The 23,486-nt window shown below is 42.5% G+C and overlaps 1 protein-coding gene across 2 annotated transcripts; it reads right to left on the minus strand.

Moving 5' to 3' along the window:
* Nucleotides 1-1,645: 1,645 nt before the first annotated feature.
* On the minus strand, nucleotides 1,646-19,198 carry st8sia3 (ST8 alpha-N-acetyl-neuraminide alpha-2,8-sialyltransferase 3). Of its 2 annotated transcripts, XM_049603591.1 has the most exons (5): nucleotides 18,257-19,198; nucleotides 13,445-13,474; nucleotides 10,336-10,455; nucleotides 9,121-9,678; nucleotides 1,646-6,026 (listed from the first exon to the last, which is right to left on the minus strand). In XM_049603591.1, the coding sequence occupies exons 1-5, from the start codon at nucleotides 18,514-18,516 to the stop codon at nucleotides 5,738-5,740; spliced, it is 1,257 nt and encodes a 418-aa protein (XP_049459548.1). In that variant the 5' UTR covers nucleotides 18,517-19,198; the 3' UTR covers nucleotides 1,646-5,737. The 2 variants fall into 2 exon arrangements, with proteins under 2 accessions (XP_049459548.1, XP_049459549.1); XM_049603592.1 differs by lacking the exon at nucleotides 13,445-13,474 and having other exon boundaries at nucleotides 18,257-19,197.
* Nucleotides 19,199-23,486: the final 4,288 nt, after the last annotated feature.

Here is a 23,486-nt window from a genome sequence, read left to right on the forward strand (position 1 = left end):
CTAGCCCTTGCCCCTCAAAACGGAGTGCCAAGGGCTAGGGGTGAAGATATTCCCCTAAGAAATGGGACAGCACTCGATTACCGCTACGTCATCAAACGTTGTCGCTAGCTGGCTGCTACGTCAGTAGAGGCGACAAGTGTTTATCATAAACATTCAAAATGCCGTCTGCAAACGTTGTAATGTCCATTGCTTGGGTTTTAGTGTTATTTCTGTGGCTGTCCACAAATCGCAGAAATCAAAGGAGGAGAAGATATCTTCGACGCATACAAGTGCTGATGGACCAGTTTTTGGTATGTATGGATTGGCTGTAAATAGACATTTTGTTGTATTTAACATTAACCGAGCTAATCAACGCTAACGTTAGCTAACGAGCTTACCTAAACATGTGTAAACATTCATGTATACATTTATAGCTCGTTTTGGCTGCTCGTTGCGCCGTTTTGCCAGTGTTCGCACTTAATTGTGGGAAAATTCCACGTACCCCTTGGTTGCTAGTGTGGTCTGGGAAAATCTTCGTTTTAAGGGCTATTTGGCCCTAGCCCTTGGCACTCGCCCTCGATCCACAGGAGAATTTGGATACCCCTTCCCCTCACGTGAATGCGCAAAACTAAAGGGTAGGGCTAAGGGGTGAAATTGGGATTGAGCCTAAACCCCTGAGCTTGCCTGAGAAGGACTAAATGCACAAAGCTGCTATTTTTAAATATCCCATGGAGAGAGACTCTCACTGCAGCCTGTTCTATTTTGTTCTGAAAATGTGGGCGTGCAGCCTCGTTCTGTGGACGATAAACCAGGTGCAGACTGATAAAAGAGGAAATACAGTGAGTGCTGGACGGAGCAGTGAGTGACAACAACCCCGCCCACATTTAAGAGGACTGTCTGAACACACCGAGGGTCTAGGTACCATGTCTGAAGGGTTACTGTTGGTTCCAAAGGTACCATACCGAAAGTGTTTGATGGAAACGGGGCTTAAGAGCCCAGAGAGGTGTGAGGAGGTCTGCCAGCAAGGACTGACTGACTGGATCTGTGTGTATGGCGCAAAGCTGGCCCAGTTGTGTCCTATGCACTCAGTCAAGTCTGCTGCCCTGGCATGAGAAAATACAACCCAAGCAGAGGAACCAAATAGAGGGACCGTCACATTCTGCAAGGTAAAATTACTGTTTTTATTATTGGAGTCTGGTGGATTTGAAGGCAGCATAGATAACGGCTTCAGTTCCTTGTCGAAATATAGTGTTCACTTAAACTGATAGATTTTTTCAAGGGCTGAAATCAGTTTTGCTTCTGCCCCTGTAAACCACGTTACATTGCTTAGCTTCTGTGTCGGTACCTCTGTCTGCTTCTCCAAACTGGAGCCGCTCTATAATACACTGACTATGGATAAAGACCTTATATAACCCAACTTCAAAAAACCTGAACTATCCCTTTAAGTCCAGTCACCACAAGATTTAATAGAAGACAAACCAGAAAACCAGAATGTAGATACAAAAATAAATGAAACAAAGAAATGTTATTAGAAACAACAGACAGCAGTCTTCAGAAATAAACTTCCACTCAAAACAAGACAGGATTCACTTTGTCAAATTCATAATTTCATTCATTTTAATGACTAAATGATTAAATAAATACAGAGTAGATATATTTTCCTTTCAAGTATTGGATGAATAAAACATATCTGTTAATCTACAGCATACTGTGTATGATACCTAAATATGGTTTTAGTATATATTACCCTTGATAGAGTGATCTCTACAGACATGTCAATATGGATGGAGCCAGCCTCATTAATATCATTCAAAATGCAAAAAATACATTCTGGAAAAATGTTACCTGATACAGACTGACATTTTATATTACAAAAATAAAAGGCGACAAAAGAAGACAAAAATAAAACGCATTTACATCCTGTTAAGGAGTTTATAATGTGCTCGAGTCCAAAAATAACACTATTACTTGTAATATTAAATATTGAGTTTAACCTTCATGCCAACAATCTTTTTGTCAAAGTCCTGAAAATGTCACGTTTCAAGTCATAGATGTCTCATTTTGGAATGAAACTGACAAACAAGAGGTGAAACACAGCTGATATTCAGCTGCAGATTACAAAAATAGTCCCAGTTTCTCTCGTTTTCATTGTCTTATTAACACACGGCACCAAATATGAAAGTACATGAAAAGAAAGCACTTGTAAAATATGATAATTCAGATTTGATACGCCTGAAAACCTTGTGTGTATGAGCATTCCTGCTCCTGTTAAACAACAAAATGAACCTCTACCTGCTTCAGGGCTGATGCACCTGACCTCTGACCCCCTTAATGTTAATAATCATCATGTTAATTATAATTGCCTTGTTAAAGAACTGCGTGGTTAACTACCACACCACTTGCCCGTGTCGGGCTGTTCTCATGCAGTGTTCATACCTATGAAAAGTAATGCACCAGATTTCATATATAGCCCAAGTAATCACAAAGGCTCTGATCACGTGACCAATGTGCTGTTGGGAGTAAATAAGAAAGTAGTATAAAGAGCGAAGTCCATGTGAGGAGGCAGGTTTGGGAGGTGGATGGGTTAACAAATACAGGACTTTCTCCCAGGAGACTGGTGTTTGTGTCTCATGTGAAACCAAGTGAACTTTGAGTTATTCGAAGATACAATGTCATGTTCTCATGTTACATTGAGTGTGCTAACTTTACGTTAAGTACGTAATGTCAAAACGCCCAACTGTTTGTTTGTTTTTCGTAAAAAGCTAAGCTGCGTAACTTTGCATTAAGAACTTGACAGAAACAAAACTAACAAACCATCTTGGTTTGTCTTTGCACTGTTCCAACAACCACCAACTCTAGTTTAGTTGAAAATAGGGTTGCAACGGTATGAGATTTTCATGGTACAATAACTGTCTCAGAAATTATCACTGTTTCACGTATCACGGAAGAATCTACATTATTGTATGTCAGATTGACCCCTAAAAGGAATGAAAACTGGAGGGTTATTGTTTGTTGAACAAGTGTTTTATCACTGTAATTAAAAACTTGAAACCGTTTTGTTAATGGAAGTATGTGTAAAATGTCTCCCCTTTGAAAAAGAATAAAATAAAGGGGAGATTCAACGTCCAGTTGCATTCGTTTTTTCAATATCGTAAATAAGCAAATGTACACGGTCTGCTAACTGTCAACTTTTATATCATGGTATAACTTGAAACCGGTATATCACTGCAACCCTACTTGAAATAAACCCTTAATTCACACAGTTAGATGTGAAAACATGCTGCCTCTATACCTCAAATTACTGCTTATTTAAATGTAGTCTGGTGGGTTTGGTGCTGGCGATTCTGGGGCTGTTTCTGGTTAAACAAAAAGGATCTTACTCTTTAACATAAAGGTCTATTTCTGTAGGGAATGACCCTTTATTTACTGCGCTCTAGCATTAGCAGATTATAAAAAACTGTGAATGGAGCCACCTGGCTAAAGTGGTGGGTGATTTATAAGACTCTGGGACTATGAGGCTATTTTCTAACATATATCACCAATTATCTAGCTCTATTTTTCTTTTAAACACACAAAAAAGTGATAGGGCAAACCAAAAAATTACCACAACTTAGAAGAAAGAAATGGCAGCATACTGGCTGAAAGTGCATCTTCCTGATAAGTTGCAAAGTGCTGGCTATACAACCAGCTAGCTAACATTAGTAACCTTACAAAGTAGGGCCGCCACTTTTAAAATAAACCAACATGTCATTAGCTCAATTATACACAACCCACAGCCTGTACCTGCACTACATTACAACTAACGTTCATTCATGGTGCCTCTGTTGTGACTCCTTAGATTTGTTGCCCTATGTCAGGAAACGGCCCCACCTTTATCCACAATATTCAAATGTGTCTCTCTGTGCTTTTCAGACAAAGTAAACAACTTGCTGGTGAAGAAAGTGAAACATTTAGCAGCTAAACAGCCAAATATTTCTGTCAGGAGTTGGTGGAGACCAAAAACAGAGCAAAAAGAGAGTGAATATTGAGTTTACATTCATCAGTTTGACACAAAAACAGCTTAAACGATGATAATGTTGCTCCATAACTGCTGGATGTGTAAATGGGATGCTTTGGGGAATTACTGTGCATTTAATGTGTGGTTAGGTATGGTTCTTCGTTGCAAATGGAGCAAACACGGGTCCTGTCCTGTTCAGCTGCTCAACAATCATTTGTAAGCCAATAGATGATGTTAGCTGTTGAAGCGGGGGGAGATACGTCCTGAAATCAAAGTCAGCTTCCAATATCTCTGCTCATCCTTTTCACTCTGATGCTATAGTCAAACTAGTCACATTGCTGTCTTACGTACAGGGCGTTCAGACCAAATGCAGCACTGCATGAAAAAACGGCAAAGGCCTGTGTAAGTTGTCGCATGTTGCTTCTGGTACTAGTGAGACACTGAAATACAATCCAGGTGTGTTGAGTAACTGGTTTATGAATTGAAGGCTTATCAGAGAAAGACTGGGAAAAGTCAATCATTTGCTCTACAGTTAAACGATCAATTGAGGCCTACTCCATACGTATGCAGGTATTTTTAGAAACATAGATGTTTCTATGCATTTAGGCTAAGATATGTAACATTAACTGTATACTACAAATTCATATTTATCCATTTTTGCAATTTAAAGGAACAATATTTTGGGAGTGAGTGCACCATTATCTGCATCTGTTCTATCAGCTAAATAATCTGTATCCGTGGCCTAACCGCAAGTTTTTATTTTTAACCTAAAATTGAAATGGATCAGATATAGATCAGAAGTTGCTTAAATTATTATATATGAGGAAACTATTTACAGAACAATTTCAGAATTGAGCTTAAGATCATTTCTGATCACAAGAGTAAGAGATTGAACACTACAGGAAAAAACACACTAGCGGCGAACGCCATGTAAAAAAATACGCCCCTGTTACTTTCAATGTACAACCCTACATTGCCGTTGGCGCTCCTGGACATGCCGCCCCATAGCCCTTTATGTCACTGTCGTATTTCCAGCCTCACGACCTCCAGAATTAAATGCATTTCCCCCCCACTTGCTCTCTGCTTGTACATACAAACTCCCGCTCTTTTTCTCTGCTCCTATGGCAGCTCGACTCCTGCCAACAGATGCATAGAGAACTAGAGAATTTTTTTGTAACAGTGATTGTGTGGATGGAAATTTTCTTTTTGAGAAAAGCCCATTTTCAAAAATACCCATGTACGTGTAGCCAAGGCCTAAATTGCAGCAAATACTGAGCCAGGCTCTATTTTGCCATGGCGCCCGTTGTCAGGACCCAGACTGTGAATGAATGAGAGATCTGCCTTCTTTAACGTAGTGCTAATGTTGGTTTTAATGTTGCTGATCTGTAGCTTTAGTCCTAACAGTGATAAGTGATAAAAACACCATGAAGCAGTTCAAGGTTGCGATATTCTGCTCAAGAGCAACGCTGCTTAAAAGTCCAGCTGCAGCCAACTTTTCCTAAACTGTCGTCCTTTTCGTCTTTCAGCTCTTAAGCAGTAGAAAATGATATTACTTGTTTCTTGAACTGTACAAACAGTTTGTCAAACGGGGCTTTTTGGGGCTAAAACCAGTTCCAGAGCCCATTTCACCAACTCGGCCTCAGAGCCAAGATTTTGATTTTGGCAAAACCATACAAATCCTCCTTTTGTCTGCCTCATCATTCTGACTACTCTGGCCTGTGGAAGCGCTGGAGTCTGAAGGAGCGCTGTACCTGTGCACTTTTAGCCCTGCGCACAGTGGGAGAGTGAGAGCTTCAACAGGCCTTCCGTGTGCATCTTGTAGAGGAGTTTGAACTCGGCGGGCAGCTGATGGGACTCCTGCCACTTGGTGGTGAACTTCGTGCCCTTCTTGTCGTAGTAGTGGTACGGCAGCTCCTTTCCTGTGTTGGGGTCCCAGCCGAAGGGCCAAAAGCCGTACAGGTGGATCTGGTCGCACATGGCGGACGCCAGCGTGTACATCAGGATGCCGGTACTCAGGCGCTTTGGTGACAGCTGCTTGGTTTTCCAGTAGCTGTTGAGCACAAGTGAGGAGAACAATTAGACATTAAAGTCGAGACGCTCAAGAAGAACCCAAACGAACCACACTCAGGGGGCAAACGAATTTGAGTTCGACTGGATCAAAACAAACTGAGCAGGTCTGAAAGCACCCTTAGTAAAAAACGCACTTTAATTTTTAAATACAGTGAATTTCCGGTACAGAGCTTTTATTTTGAAGTGCTGTTTCCTGCTGTAGAGTGAGTGACTAACAGACAGCTACTTAACAGAGACAGCAAACCGGCTCGATGACATGGCCAAACACAAGTGTGATGCTGAATGTATTTAACTGTGTGGTCCTTAAACTAATGACTAAGGAGAAATCTGGACCATGTGGCTGGACCAGTTGGGAACCACTGCTTTAGAGGAGCCTTACATTTTCAAATTATAAGTCACTTGAAAGGGTAAAACACCTGAATTCACCACCTGAAATAGTATAAATTAGATTAATATCCAAGTATTTATTTATTTGTGTGACACATGAAAAGGGACAAACCTGAATTTCAGTGAAACAAACAAAAAAAGATGACAGTTATGTCCAATTTTGTCCAATTATTTCGAAGTCATTCACCAAAAATTCGACAGTAAGCTGTTATTAAAGCAATGACTTCTGATGGTTAAAAAAAACCCTAATCTGACCACTGCTGATGCTTTCACCAGGCAGTCCTGCTCCGCAGCGTCACAGAGGGGGAACTCTCCAAACCAGCCTCGACAAAACCATCTCCAAGAGTACTTGAGGTGCTGAAAGCCGTCTGAGCTGCTTAAACGTGGTAATTCTTCCAGAGCAGGTAGTTTTAATGGGATTGGTGAAGATTAAGCTACTGTACGAGCAGCCTATTCTGCTCCAGCGCTAAGCACCAGACTTAAATCCCTCTTCACACACACAGTTACAGCTCTGTGCCATACCTTTCACTAAATAGCTGTTGCTTTATAATCCGGCTTTGGAGCCTAAATCTCCTCTTTGCCATATAGAGAACAGCTCGATACTATACAACCACACAAACCACTACAAACAAGACAGAGATACACGGGGACATTTTAATCACGGACATAAAAGTAAAGACGAATGTGTAATGTATGCTGTCATTTTTAGGGGACAGCCTTGACCGTCCTCACCAGATGTAGATGGGAACTAATTGTGTGGGAATCCACTCTGACGAGCAGAAAATCACTGAGAGGTGCAGGAATCAAAATAGAAGAATGTCAGCAACCCACCCCGACCACTTCATTATAAACTACGCTGCATTTAGACTGGAAAAACAGTTGCCACTGAAATGGAGCTGCAACCAACGATTATTTTCTCAATTAATTCATTACTTATTTGGTCTTAAAATGTCAGAAAATGGCAAAAAAAAAAATGTCCATCAGTGTTTCCCAAAGCCCCAAGTGACGTCCTCAAATGTCTCGTCTTGTCCACAACTACAGAGATATTCAGTTTACTGTCAAAGAGGAGCAAAGAAACCAGAAAATATTCACATTTAAGGAGCTGGAATCAGAGAATTTTGGCTTTATTTCTTACAAAATTACACAAGTCAGTTCGCAGTTAATCTAATAATTGACAACCAATCATTTCAGCTCTACAAGGAACATAATCCAATCAGTAATTACCTTTCCTCAGACAGATATTTGGCAAAAAACACAACATAGAAGTTAAAAAAAAAAAAAAAATTTTTGGATACAGGGTTGGGCTTGAAAATCTATAATTTTTCTAAAAAGGCCAAACGTGTACTGATCTTCTTCCTCTGTGCCATAGAGCTCCACTGTTATCCCAAAACTAAAAACACACATCAATGAGCCACACTGTTGCACTATGTGACATGTTGTTTTATTACCATGAACACACACACTGTAGTTTATTTTGACTTGATCCCACACACACCGTTCTGCTGCCACAAAAACTCACTAGAGCGCCAAATGTGGATTAATCTGCCACTGAAAATAGTCCCCATGAAATGCCCCATTTCCTCCTGTTTGTTTAATTAAAATTACAGTGTGCGGCTGTTTTAGGCCCTGATCACACAGAAAGTGTTCTAGCAGCTGGGGGCGGCTTTTTGTAATTGTTTTTAATGAGAATGAAGCTTTTTCTCGTGGTTTTTGTGTTGCTACACACCTCATGTTTCAGTGCTTTAGGTGCCTGGTGTTAAAAAACTTCAGGTCAGACTGGAAAAGCGTCCCATGTCATCTCTTTTTTCAACATCTTTTTCCCCATTGTCCTATTGGATGATTTGAGAGGCGGGTCTTCTGTGGTGGTCACAACAGTTGGTAAACAATGGGGGAGAAACTGGTGGTAGCAGTTGCTGGATACCCAGAGCTATACGGCCTGATGATAGACAGCAGGTTGTCAAACTGCCCCTGAGTCATCCTAAAATCTGCCTGTAAACGTCCATGATGGAGGAGAAGCTCCTGGACCAACTGGTGGTACTCCCCATGATCCACCCTCTTTTTTAGGGTCTCATGTACCCACACAGATCTCCGTTTATCTGCTGACAGCCTCTCACCCTCAACCAGAAAGCGTATGTTAATGCAATTGGATCAGCCAGGCCACATGTGGAGTTGAAAGGTCACCTAATTCTGTCTGCCCCTGATATCTCAAGAAAGCCTTGTGAAAGGATAACCCATAGCAGGGACACTTCCTTGGACTTGAGACATATTATGTTAGTTGACAAGTCTGCAAGCAGGCTTTAATCAGCCTTTTAAGCCAAAAATTCAAAGTGAACACAAGAAAAGTCAGCAAACTTTCTGTTGCTGCCTTTACACAGGTTAGATGCAGCACCAAAGGACTGTCTTTGTAGCCGCTCTCTTCCCAGTCAGTTCAACGCCTGCCCTTCTAGCACAAGCTAGCAAAGCAGTAGTAGCTAACATCAGACACATACATATAAAAGTCATGTTCACAAGTAGGAGGCTGGAAGGTGATTACGAATACTGACAACCAAATTGAATTAGAATCTGATCACATAACAAGAACCGTTATTAACACCAGGTGTAAATGCAAAGGCTCATCTAAAGACGTCATTATCTAGGAATAGGAATTGGGTCTTTGTAATGTAGTGCAGAGTTACTGGGTGTCTTACCTGTTCACATACTGCATGATGTTTCCGGGCCAGGCCAGCTGGATCTTCAGCTGACCTCGATGCTCCACGAAAAAGTCGACCAGTGTCCTCGTCACCGTGGCTGACGTGTGGAAGAAAAATGCCGGGATCCACAGGATGGCTCCGTCAAGCTTCTTCAGGCTCAGGAAGAAATTGTTCCTGTCCTGCACAGTCAGTAAATTATTGTAGTACTTCTCCAGGATACTGGGGTTAAAGGTCGTCATGTTGGTCCGCCGCCCAACATCCTTCTTAAAGATCTCAGTTGGCGCAAAGTTGCAGCGGAAGACGAAGTCAAACTTCTCGATCTGGGGGCCACAGCGCGAGCCAGTGAGGATGCCACTGTTGCCGACCACAGCACAGACATTATAGTGCTTGTTGAGGATCGGCGAGATCTCAGGGAGGAGCGAACGGAAGTTCTCGCCAATGGAGAAGACGTACTTGTGGCTGGAGTAGTCGTAATGCATCAGCTGTCCGATTCGGACTGAGTCTCTTGTCAGCGTGAAGTTGTGGGGGATGTCGATGTATTGAGAGATCTCTTTTCTGCAAGACAAAAATAAGTTTTTGTTCGTTACTGTTCTTATCCACAAGTCAGATTTAAAGGTGTAGAGCACGTTCATTCCTATGAAAGCTGCTCAGTGGCTTAGTAAAATTACCAGGATGATCAGTGCTGCTTCTGCACTGTATGGCCCATGGAGCAGGCGCACTTGAGACTTCTGCTGGCTCAGCCATCTACGTCTGGTTTAACCCTTCACTAACTTGAAGGGGAGTAAAATAATTCAATCATGCAGCTCTTCGGGACTTTCCAAATGTAAATGGACTGAATGGATCAAATTCTGATAGTGAAACAAGTCATTTTGCAGGGGCTGTGCCGCTTAAAAAAATGGACCCTGCTTGGCAGATGTCTCTTTTGCCATATTAGTCCATGGGAAAAAGTCTGTTTGGGTCTCATGGCATCAAATGAAAGTGTAAATCCACTGCTGATGCAAAAATGCAGATGGCCCTGTCTAGAGCCAGTATTTGGTTTGTCCACTCTGGTCCACTGTAGAAACCACGGTTCTACAGTGGACCAGGTTCTTGAACGGTTTGAACTGAAGCAGATTTGAAGCTGGATACAAATTCAACAGAGTTTTACTGCTGTAAGTGCTCAAAGGACATCCAAAACACGCCACAGAAACAGAGAGACTGTGTGTGACCTACTTCAGTTGTATAAAAGCAGTATGGTTGTAGGTCCATTTCGAGGAGTTCTGCAGGTCCTCGCTGAGAGAGTTGGTCAGAGGAGTGAAAGCTGGATCCAGATACTTCAACGCCAGCTGGGAGCTGCACAGACGAGGAGGAGGAGGAGGAGGAGATAGATAGATAGACACAGGTTAACCCAGTCTTCCTGTGCTGAGGAGAGGTCGGCTTCAAACCACTTGCACTTCAAAATGTTTTGAGGAGCATTTTAGCTCTTTAAAAAAGGACTGTTGGTAATGCAAAACATCCTTAGTTTTGCAAAGCAAACATTAAAAGATCATTTATCTGACAGACCAAGAAACACAAGCAGTCAGCCAAGAGATCACTGATCATTGAAACTCAAGTGTCGATGCGGAAATGCTGAAAAATTGCATGCAGAAATTTTGCAAGGGAAAAAAAATTACACCAAATCTGAGATGAGTATTAGACCATCCAATCAATCAGACAATAATGAAAGTACTTCTTTGGGGAGATCACCTGACTGCTCGTGTTTCTCCATGTCATAGAAACAAAACCCAGAAGTTAAAAAATAAAGCTTCATCTGGGCTTTGCAGAAAATCTCTAATCTCTGTCCGTACCACCTCCTTCACAAAGCTAAAATGCCTCCAAAAGAAGCTGGTTGAAATGTGCAAATGTTTGATCCGTTCAGCAAATAGATACAGAGGTTTATTCCTTTAGGAAAGCAGCTGCAGTAAAACAAAAAAAGATTCAGTTTCATTTACACTCTCAGCTCAGTGTAAACGCACACTTGCTTACTCTAATCTACAATCAAATCAACCTTCTGTGGGAAGATGAGCAATAAGGCCAAACTGTTAAAGGAATTCTGTTCATCTTAGCAAGTCATTCAGAGTTAATTTGACAATATTTTCCCTTCAAACAAATTTGGATTAATGTCCTTCCTTCACTTTCAAGATGGTTTCAAAACAAACATCTACACTTTGACATGATTCCTTGATTACTTGACTTTTCACCTCCATGTGCATTCTGATGACGTCACCTTGTTGGTAAATTTGATCCCAACATGAGCTCAACACACTTGATAAGATGAACACTTTTGTTTTGCAGTGCAAGAAGCCTCAACTCCTTCAGTGCTACAAGTGAGTATATTAAAGCCTTAAAGCCAAGACTTAACCAGGAAATGATAACAATGTGATCATTATTTTGTAAGCTTTTCTGTACGTCTTATTTTTGCACAGAAACCTTGACATTTTTGATGTATTATTCTGGTGCTGTCTTGTGGTAGAAGGGCTTGCTTCTTAAGTCAGAACAGCATTTAGTCCAGACTTCCTGTAAAAGCAACAGTCTGGCTGAATCCAGATGTCCGCACTTCACTGCACTTCCAAGCTGTGTCTCAGCCTTGAAGGACGCGGTCTTTGCGGTCGACATTGGCCACGTCCTTTGATGACCCCATCAGCCAAACCGAATGGTCTCTGAAATGGGACAGTCTGGTCTGCGGAGGATTTCTTGGTTGCATCACCAGCTGTTTGATATATTTCAGGCTGATGGACCGTTTTCAGGTAAACTTATTAAATTAAGATCGTTTAAGCTGTGTGCTTTTAGCTAATAGTAATGTTAGCAACATTTAACCGTTGGCTAGTTAACAATTGTTTTGTTAATTAACTCAATATATAATCGTCACTGACGCGCAATGTATCTTGGGATAGGCTGGGCCTAGAAGGATTCATCCATTGCATTCTCCAAATTCTGGGATAGAAGACTGCATTTGTCAGCTGCATTTGAAGGAGCCTTCGAAATGGGACGGCCTTGGTCACGCCGATGTGACGCAATCAGTCTCCAAATTAAGCCTTCAGAGGCTGCAGCCCCTGAATTGAGACACAGCTACAGACTTGCGGACTTTGCAGGTGCGTTCCCGGGAAGTCTTGGTGTGCTTAGGGCTGTCCAAATCCACAGTTCATCAAGTCCACAAGGGGCCTAAAGTGGACCCTCTGCAGACTTCCAGAAAGTTCGCTTGGGCTGCGGACTTCAGCAGACTTAGCAGATTTAATTGCCCACAATCGCAATGCAGACGTGATGTTGTGGGGGTTTTTCAATAGCTGAATTTAAAAAAAAAAAACGTATGTTAATGTAAAACAGTTACTGTAGCCTATTAAAACAATACTGTGTATTAGCAGCTTGAGGTGTCTTCCCTCGGAGACTTAACGTGATTACGGCGAACTCATCACAGTACATATGACTGAAGTTTGCGAGGACTTATTCCACAAGTCCAGGTGGACATTTGGATTCAGCCACTCTGGCAAAGAGGATTGTTCACAGTGTTGGAAAGTCGGTTTAAAACTTGCCTCGTTAACACTATTCTCCTTCTGCATTGGACTAAACATCAAAATGTCAAGGTTGCAGGTCGAGACTCTGCTATGGCAGACACAACTGGTCAAATAGTATTTGCATTTAGTTTGGTTCATCTCGTGTGACGAATGAGGTCGGTGGAATTTACTTCATCAGGACAGTTCAGAAAGAGTCACAGGTCTGATCATTCTGTAACTTACACTGTCCTGTATGGATAAAACCCACCTCTGTGATGCCCGCCCAGACTGAGACAAACCTTCAACAGTCTGTGTAAATACTGTTTGACCTGGATCTGATGGCAGTCAGACCTCCAGCAGCGCTATTTTGTTGTTGCAGCATCTGCCATCTTTGAAGCCAGTGATGCTCAGCCAGAGAGAGGTGCAGCGCTGAATCAGGATCAGCATGAAATACTGAATTTACCCATCAGAATACGATGGAAATACTAAAGATGAACACACTGAAGATAAAAGTCTCACTTTGTATCAAGTCTCTTTACTCTTAGCATTCATCTATTCTTTTTTTATTTCATGCTGTTTCCAATCCCACACCAAACCATCCAAAAGGCTCCAGAGAAATGTCAGGGTCATAGACTCGTTGCTTTGTGTCGAGTTAGTGACACAAACAGTTTGATGCTCAGTGTAAGACCATAGACAGATAGATAGATAGACAGATAGATCTCATAGAAAAATATCAATATGAAAACAAAGGACAAGGAAAGACAGAGTAGATCCTCGTGTTCTGAGTTAAAACGTCAGCACTCTGTATTCACCTCAGGTCAGGTTTGCGAGGCGGCCTCTCGCTGCAGGGAAAATGTAAAACAAAAAAAACAAACTCACTCTTATCTTAATCATCACCAGTGACTTTAAAAAGAACTGACAGAAAGGAGTACTTGAAGTAGACTCTATGAAGAGCTGGCATGCAGAGGTGAAGTGCATTTCAAATACTTACTTGAAACCATATTACTGTAACAACAAAACAATCGTTATTGTGATATAATGCATCACTGTGACAACTTTGACACTTTAGTTTTTATATGACAGACACTTTTAGTAATGAGTGGATCTTCAAGCATATATATATATTAATTTTGTCATGAAGAGTCGTTCCTGTGGGCTACAGCAACACTAAACCCCTGAGCTTGCCTGAGAAGGACTAAATGCACAAAGCTGCTATTTTTAGATATCCCATGGAGAGAGACTCTCACTGCAGCCTGTTCTATTTTGTGCTGAAAATGTGGGCGTGCAGCCTCGTTCTGTGGACGATAAACCAGGTGCAGACTGATAAAGGAGGAAATACAGTGAGCGCTGGACGGAGCAGTGAGTGACAACAACCCCGCCCACATTTAAGAGGACTGTTTGCAGTGGGAACACTAGGGTCTAGGTACCATGTCTGGTAGGGTTACTGCTGGTTCCAAAGGTACTATACTGAAAGTGTCTGGTGGAAACGGGTCTTCAGTGGCATCCTCTGGGGCTGAAAAGTGAGGCAAATATATTAAATACAATGTGCCAAAAACCGCAGTTCCTCTAATGGCCACTTGAGGCTGGAACAAGAACGAGTCAATTCCCATAGACCTCCATGTTAAAATGTCCAAATTTGCAGCAGAAATAAACATGTTTGCAGCCTGGTTCAAAAACAGTTTTGGTCTCTATAGTTAATTTTAATGTTCTTGACAACTGTACAGGGGGTGAATTTTCATATAACTCACTTGTTACATTTTATTAAGGCTTAAAGTTACGCATAATTAAGAGCTGTCTGCCTCAAAACTGGAGTCCACAAACCAATAGGTGAGACCATGGTAGCTGCATCCATTATTGTTGTACAATCTATGGTTTATACTAGGGCTGCCACAATTAGTCGACTAATGGATGACTAATCGACTATTAAAATAATCGGTGACTATTTTAGTAGTCGACTAATCGGTTTGAATCATTTTTCATAGAAAAGTACTATAAAAGTACCCCAAAATACTCTTACTGCAGCTTACTACGTTCAGATATTGGCAGCTTTACACACTCTCCCATGACGGTGAACTAAAACCCTTTGGCGTGAGTAAGAAACAAGACATTAGATGACGTAATTTTGGGGTTTGGGCGAGACAGACCGACATTTAACAACATTTTAACACATTTTTCATTAAAATGATTTGTCAACTAATCGAAGAAATAATCGACAGATTAGTCGACAATGAAAATAATTGTTAGTGGCAGCCCTAGTTTATACAGAGCTCATATTTTATTACAGTAACAGATAACAGAAAGTGATTTGCACAATGAAGGATACAGCTGAGACCTAAAGAGAACTACAGCTTCATGTTTATGACTTTTGGGTAGTTCTCCGCTGCCTCAAACGTTGGTCTGCTGAGTACAACTAACTGGGTATAAGTCATCTTATAGAGGAAATTCTTCACTGTCCTGCTGCTTAAACCTTTCTGTCCTGGATCTAATATAAAGGCACTGCATATATGATGAGTGACTAGGTACAAAGAATGGGTGGTGCACAGCCATGCACTGTGACAGCTTGCAGAGTCAATGGGTTCTGTAAGTTTTGTGGAAATCCGACCCTTAGAGTCCAGCAGAAATTTGGGCCTGACAGTGATGATATACTCTTTTTCATTGTAATCTGGCCAGTCATTTCTTCAGAGTACAGACCATCAGATGGACTGAACACCCTCTCCATCGACTGGCTTGGCAAAACCTAAAATGTCACCCTGTTCCTGATCGGAAACTCTGGTTCTACAACAACACAGCAGGAAACTTGTATGGACTTGTCCACCAGAGTGTTTTCTCCTTAACATGCTTCTCTCCTTCACATCTAACTCACTCTGAGCGTAACCTTGGCCCGCGGTGACGACGAGCGAGGAGGGAAAATGATTACAGGCAGGAGGAAAATGAATGCAGCTCTCAAGCTGTAAATCAGATCCAAGGACGGCCCGCTGGCCTCCAGAACCTCCATCAGAACGAAGCTGTTTTAGCATCACGCTCCGGACCTGACCCAACATGTCGGACGACAAAGATTTACGGAATGATTTTCCATGGAGCCGCAGTGGACCTACTGTTCAGGAGTATCCCGTTCGGACTGGAAACAGACGCAGTAAAAATGCAGACACTGAGGATCTGAACATCTATACTAGTTCTGGAGGTGGTCATAGGATATGCTAATGTTTTCTAACAGTCAGCAAACATGTCATTAATACATTTATCATAATTACACAGCATAATCAGGGAGAGTACATCGTATCTCTCATGTCAGTGATGGATGACACTGATTGGCTGATTGCCTTTTAAGTGAGGAGACAGCTTTGCTCTGATGAACTGGTTTAAAGTGGTACATGACAGTGTGTTTTCTCAGTCGGTGTGTATCAGGCTGAAGGAAAACAAGGCATCTGTCACGTAATCCCACGGCTGTGAACTAGATCAGCACATTTACTCACAGCTCTTCTGTCTCTCCTTAAGTCATCTTACTGCCATGGAGGGCTGTGACGGTATGGATTTTGTCAGCGATATACCGGTTTTAAAGGGAAATTTCGGTTTATTTCAACCTGTCTTCTATAGTTCTAAATTTCTTTCAAGTGACTAGTGACATAAAAATAATAGTTAGCATGTTAGCCGTTAGCCTAGATACAGCCGGGGTGCATAGTAGCGTCAGACCTGTTAAAACGTAAGTGAACGGGCAACCTTCAAGTGCAAAGTTAGTCCACTAAACAAGCTTTTTTCCCCACAAAGACCGCCTCATATCGTTAGGATAAATGTCAGAGAACAAATAGAAAACGACATGTAAACGTGTTGTCTTACCTTACCGGTGTGCTGCCATGTTTGTTTACCATCTAGCTCTGCTTTCCAAAGTGCGGCCTTATGGATTATGGATTATGCTTACTACCCTATGATTGATGATCATTTGGTTCCAAAGTTTCGGGCATTAATGTGGTGCTACATCAGCCTTCTCTCTCTGGTTTAAGGCTTTCACCAGATGTCAGAACCTGGCTGCAGGGATTTGCTCCCATTCTGCCACAAGATCATTAGTGAGGTCACCCACTGATGCTGGGTGATGAGGTCTGACTCACAGACGGCGTTCCAGTTAAACCCAAAGCTGAGGCTGAGGTCAGGGCTCTCTGCAAGGGGCACTGTCATGAAACAGGAAAGAGCCATTCCCAATCTGTTGCCAGAAAGTAGCCCAGCATCCTCAGAAATGCATAGGTATTGGACGATTCCACAGCGTACAATTAAAGTTCACTACCAATGTGGCCAAGGCAGAGAGTAAGGCCACATCCACACTGATACGCTGTCTTTATAAAACATTTTAAAATCAAAATACTGAGCATTTTAGCAGTTTTAGAAGTTATTTCCATCCAATACCTGCACACCTGAAAACGCACATCAAATGACCATTCATGTACACTGGGCTTGTGCCGGTGTAAAACACTATCGGCAGACACCACGTCATCTAAGTGGCCCACCCTTAATTCTGTGTGACTTTAAACCTTAATAAAATGTAAACAGGTAAGTTATAAATAAATTCACACCCTGCACAGTTGTCATGAATGTTGAAATTAACTATAGAGACCAAAACTGTTTTTGTACCAGGCTGTAAACATGTTTATTTCGGCTGTAAAGTTGGGCATTTTAACATGAGGGCCTGTGGGGATTGACTCGCTCTTGGAGCCAGCCTCCAGTGGCCATTAGAGGAACTGCAGTTTTTGGCACATCCGCATTGGCTTCATTTTTCGAGCAGGTATAACTGCAGCTGGAGCAGCTATGTGACCCGCCCTCTAGCTACATGACTCGTCCACCACCGATTTGTCATGTACGCTACAAACGCAATGTGTCTGCAGCTACACGTCTCTCATTTTTTCAGCCGTGGAGGTTGCTGCTTGGCGTGGTGGTCGGGATGGTGGTTAATGTTTACTTTTAATAACGATAATCACGACCTTCCCCAACCTTAACCAAACTGCTAAGTAGTTTTATGTATTGTTCAAAGAAAAACATTTTTAAAACATTAGAATTAGACGTTAAAAACTTTCTGTCATTGTGTGCTTTAGCATTACAAATTTCTCTTTATTGTAACTGTGGGGCTCAAACCACAGAACGATAGTACACTAAATTATGTTAGTATTTTTGCCCTGAAATGATGAGAGTGAACACTGTGATACAGTCTGCTCTGAGAAACTAAAAACATATTCTTACACTGATGAACCAAAGGACAAATACTGCATGAAGGCACAGCAGCAGTCAGTGGGCTGACAGGCCTCAGACAGCAGAGAGGCCTTTATCTGATCAGAGCTACAGCTTCCTGAGCTACAGATAAGATGTGCCAGGAGATAAAGTTGATGTATATTTCTGATTTGATTGCTCCACCCTGCCACTGTTCATCTGGAGAAACAATATAAAACATCATTTATGGGGATTTAAGACAGTCAGGTTCATCCACAAACTGCCACAGCTCTAGGTCACGCTCAGCTGATATTTCTACCCTGTCAGCATGTATTAATAACTAAAAATAAAATCCAAACACTCAGCTGATCTGATGCAAACACACAGTCAGCATAAAGCCCACACAGATGCTCCACAGGCGGGCCTGGACTCACCGAAACCCCGCATGGAACATGGACATCCTGGGTCCTCCATTGGGTCCGTATCTGGGGGTGCTGAGCAGAAAGTCCTTCTTGATGGACACGTAGCTGATGAGCGACAGGATGAGCAGCGCCACGCTGAACATGACCAGCCCCAGCGCGCTGGCGATCCGCACCATCCTGCCTCTCTGCGGACACCAGCCCCCCCGGACCGGAGGATCACTGACCGGCCAGGACCAGGACGAGGAGACAGCGAGCACCCAGGTGCACCGCATCAGCAGCAGGGCGAGGGCGTAGACGCGGAGGCGGCGCGCGTTAGATCTCAGAGTCCATGGAAGGAGGAGGCGCGGCGCGGCAGCGGCAACGCATGGGCGGTGTACAGGAGAGCAGAAACGTTAAAGGCCTGGCAGGCGAACAAGGACGCGCAATCCGCGGGATTATTGACGCTATTAACAGAAGACATGAAGCCTACAGAGTCCGTGTGTGCAGCAGGAGTCAGGAGCGGACAGCCGCGTTTTTACAGCCGATTTCATAACCTACACATGAGGCACGGAGGCTACGACGCGTCTGCGGAAGAAACGACGCAGGATGAGCGGCTGTGACGCATCCACAGTCCGTGTATCGCAGGATGGAGAGCAGAGGAGGGAGGAGGGGGGTCTTGGAGGCTTTTCTGCAGGCATGCAGGGTCAGATTACAGCCGGCATCATCACCCCAGGGCGGTGAAACGAAGCGGCGACACGCGGCGTCCTCCTGCAGCGAGAAGATGGAGGCGACCGGCAGGCGCTGCTGCGTGTCTTCATCTGCATCCTCGGCGTGTCTCTCCTCCTCTCTCCGCTAGTCTCATTAATTAAAGCGGCGTGTCGCTTTAAGGAGACGCAGCTCTCATATCGCGGTAATCAGATAAACAGCAGCAGCAGCATCCGAGGCGGAGCTCTGCGTCCTGAGAAGCAGAGACGCACCGAGAGAGGAGGGCACACACACACACACACACACACACACACACACACACACACACACACACACACACACACACACACACACACAGGAGGCTGCAGGGGCGTCAAGTATCAGACTGAACCCAAATATTCAGAAACGTGAAAATATAAAAACAGGTTTTCTGCTCATGTCAAAACATAAACAGTTCTGTGGAGTGACAAATACTGTCATTTAATGTTTTCATATATTAAAAACTACAAGTGCTGTGTTTGTTTTGTAGGCTGCACCATAAACTGTAGGCCTGACATGCAGCCTGTTTCTACACTGGAATATATCTTATATATTTTATATATAAATCATTATTTTTGTATATTATTATTGTTATAAATCTGTTGGAGCCCAGTGGCTTTCCAACTTTTGCCCAAGGCACACCAAATGGCAAACCAAAATCTTAATTTTTATTTTAATTAAATGAAATTGCACGCGATATACTGATACAGTTGATTAAAATTCATTTATAACTTTCTGTACAGGCCCAGTTGAACGTGGCTATCGCAAAATACCACGGCACACCTAGATTAGGAAGCACTGTCTAACCGTCTACGACACAACTACGATGAATAACTATATCCATAGTTATTCAACATAAAATGTCGCCTATATAATCTCACAAGCGTTGACGAGGATAAAAATGCCAACTTAATATCCTATAGGTCGACATAATGAGCCTGTTTCACTTCTAACCACACTGAACATGGACCACTCACATATTTTGCAGTTTATTTTAGAGGACTTACAGCTCACAATCCCAAATTTGCCTCCAAGGACTTCACAGTTCTTACAGCATGCAGCACCTCCTGTCCTTAGATCCTCAATATACATGTTAGCATGCTAACGTTAGCACCAAACACAAGCTGAGGCTGCTGGGAATCTCATTAACTTTGCAGGTATTTGGTCATAAACCAAATTATTGTACACTGTCATGTTCCCAGATCAGGCTCAGGGATGAGGGAAGCTGTATAAACAAAAGTTATGATTTATACATGTATATAAAGTCTTTAAAATGTTAAGAAAAGCGTCTTTCCTGGGATGTAATGAAAAAAAAACCAAATGACTAAAATTAACAACTAAACAAAAACTCTGTCAGATCCATCCTCTCATCCGAACGTGGTCACCTCTGGCTCTAAAAAACAAGATGGCGACGGCCAATATGCCAAACTTGATGCTTTAAAACAGGAGTCCACAAACCAGCTGGCGACGTCACAGTGGTTACATCCATTATTTTACACAGTGTATGATTCACGTGCTGACCTGAAGGTGTCAATCACTGCATACAGTTGATTCAGATGCTTTCACCTAAACACAAACAGACAGACGGACGGTAAGATGCTCCACGGACACATAAAGACATCAGACAGAAAGTCGGGCTGCCACTGCTGCTGACATTTCACCAGTGACCTTTCTGCTGGGCTTAAGGCCTGATAGAACACACACACACACACACACACACACACACACACACACACACACACACGGAGGGATCTAATGGCTTTGTAGAGGCTGTCAAACAGACGTACAGATTAAGATCCTAAAGCTTCAAATCAAATGTCTCACACACACACACACATTACACCCAGTAGCAGTCCCATTCTTCCCAGTAAGTGTTGCAGTTTTCCACCACGGTGTTTCCATCTGATGCCGAAAATACCGCTGCGTTAAATGACACAATTTCATATCACAACCAGAAGCTTCACAGTAACAGTTCTTTACTGGCAGCAGATATGTGGTGGAGAAGATGTGTTGATATGTGGTGAATTTGTTGTTGAACAAAATGTGAATTTCACAGTCAGTCTTTGCTTGAGACGTTTTTACAGCCGACATTTCAACTGGTCAGAGTTAGTAACTGATCAGTCCCAGAACCCTTGGCTGTCAGCGTGACAACAACGAGCCTCTAGATCGGAGGTCGGCAACCTTTATTAACAGAAGAGCCATTTTTGGCCCCCCAAAAAAGAAAAAAAAATCTGTCTGAAGCCACAAAACATATTTGAGCATCATCATAAAAGTATCACAGCCTTGGGTGAGCCAAATAATATTCAACAATTTCTACAATCAGGCTTCCACCTCACCATCTGTGTCGCCAATGTGTCCGTCTCCAAATGTTTGTAAGCATGGGTCAAAGTTTCTCCCATTAAGTCTGTTTTTATATGTCACAAGTTTTGCGTGGAGGTGGCGTACGCTTCTTTCAGGCCTCGTTTTGTGCGTACACAATGTTTATAAATAAAACCCCAGGACACAGACGTCTAACGCAAATTTTAGTTGATGAAATGTTAAGACAGTTTTTTCAATCGTGTGTAGGCTACACACTTTGACAGCTGAAGATTGTAAGAATCTCTTTAGGCCTACGACAATAAATGAAAATTATAATGTTAAAAACATAATTAATTTCCATAATTTTTTGTCAAAGCTACATGCTATTTCAGGGACGGCGGCATTACCAGACTTCCTCTTCTGTGCGCCGATCATTTCGGTTAAATCTCAATAAACAGATATCTGCATACAACTGTGGATTTAAAAAAAACAACTAAATAATCATCAGACGATAGCCATTAGGTTCTGAGCTTGTATTTCGGCCGATGTCTTCGACCTCTTTTGCTTTCCACGTGGACCATCTACCTGCCGCTCAAACGTGATCAGTCAATACTACGTACAGACTCCCAGGAAAACAGCCCAGCCTTGCTTCCAATTTTTCCCAGTGGCCACTTGTGGTATTGCAGCCAAAAAATCCCCACAGCCCAAAGAGCTTTTTTTTTTTTCGTAAACCATCATTGTAAAAGAGACGTCTGTAAAACAGTTCAGAGGACACCTTGAACTGCAAAGTCAATGACTGTGTTTACAAGGTCTTTAGTATCCCGGTTTTGATTGGGTTTTTTAAGTATCCTGTTTTTGTGTTTGTGCATGTAAACACCATATCCCGAATTCAGAAACCAGGTTATGCCCTTTTCCCGGTTTCAAGAAACCCAGTTTTGCCACCTGGAGTCCTCCGATAGAAGCCGGGATACTGGAGCACGTATACGCCTTATCCCGGTCTCTGACGGCTGCCCGCCGTGTGCGCAGGCGCCAGAGTGAGGTACCAGATGTTCAAGCAACATGGCGGCAACGAGAGCATTTTTGGAGCGATGAAGAGACTGAATTTTGCCTGAAAATGATGAAAGAACTCAACATAACTACATGTTTAGACGGCAGAAGACAGGTGGCAGTGACAGCCAAATACCTATCAAAGCTGGTGACGTATTCAATATTTGTTGTCGCTCTCTCCTCCCATTGCTGAAGATGAAGTGGATGAGCCATAGCTGTAATGCGACGTGAATATTTACTAACGCTAAGCCCGCTAGAAGCCACAGAGGTCTTATTTTTCTCTTACTTCTAAATATAATAAATATATCACATTTCCCGCTCAATCTGTTGTAAACAAAAGACGTAAAAGGCTTAACACACGCCTGTACAGACAGGATGCAGTGATCAGAAAACGGGTTACTGGTATTTATCATGTAAACAGGGATATGAATAACCGGGTTTCTATGTGTTCCATGTAAACATCATATCAAAGCCGGGATACTAAAGACCTTGTAAACACAGTCAATTATGGCTCTTTGTTATTATTAGTGTTTGATCCTTGTAGGTTTTATAATTGTGAAACTTTCCTTGAGCCAAGACAAACGATTTTAAAATCCCTGACGTCATGACAATGTAGATTCTATGAGCCGGCAGGAACTCTTGGGCCAGTGGGAGACACACTGCTTTACACACTCAGTAGGAAGTACTGGGGAAGTAAACCTGCAGAGATTATGGGGTTTCTTTCTTTTTTTTTTTTTTTGTCGACAAAAGTGAAAGTTAGCATGCCCGTGCTTTCCTTTGCTCTTGTTGTTTTGGTGCACACCTGAGTGTGATTGCTGTGGTCACACCTGTCCAAACGAACCACACTTAGAGGGCACATTTGGCGGCTAAAAAGTGTTGTTAAAGTTGGTGTTAAACAGTGGTGTGCAGGTGGCATGGCATCCACCATCCCCTCCACCTCCCCATGACCGTCAAGTCAGCTCATATACCATGTCAGTTTGGAAATGTTAATATGTATGTAACGTACAAATGTAACATATCCGTGGTTTGCAGAAACATAAATGCCAACACTTTCTTCCAGTGACTGGGCTGTTAAAATGCAGGTGTTACCAGGACATTGCCCCAGGACCGAACTTCACTGGCTAGCACTTTATTTTTCTCAACTTTACTTTTCGTCACTTTACGTTACTTCACT

Source organism: Epinephelus fuscoguttatus, linkage group LG18 (assembly GCF_011397635.1).
Source record: "Epinephelus fuscoguttatus linkage group LG18, E.fuscoguttatus.final_Chr_v1".
NCBI lineage: Eukaryota > Metazoa > Chordata > Actinopteri > Perciformes > Serranidae > Epinephelus > Epinephelus fuscoguttatus.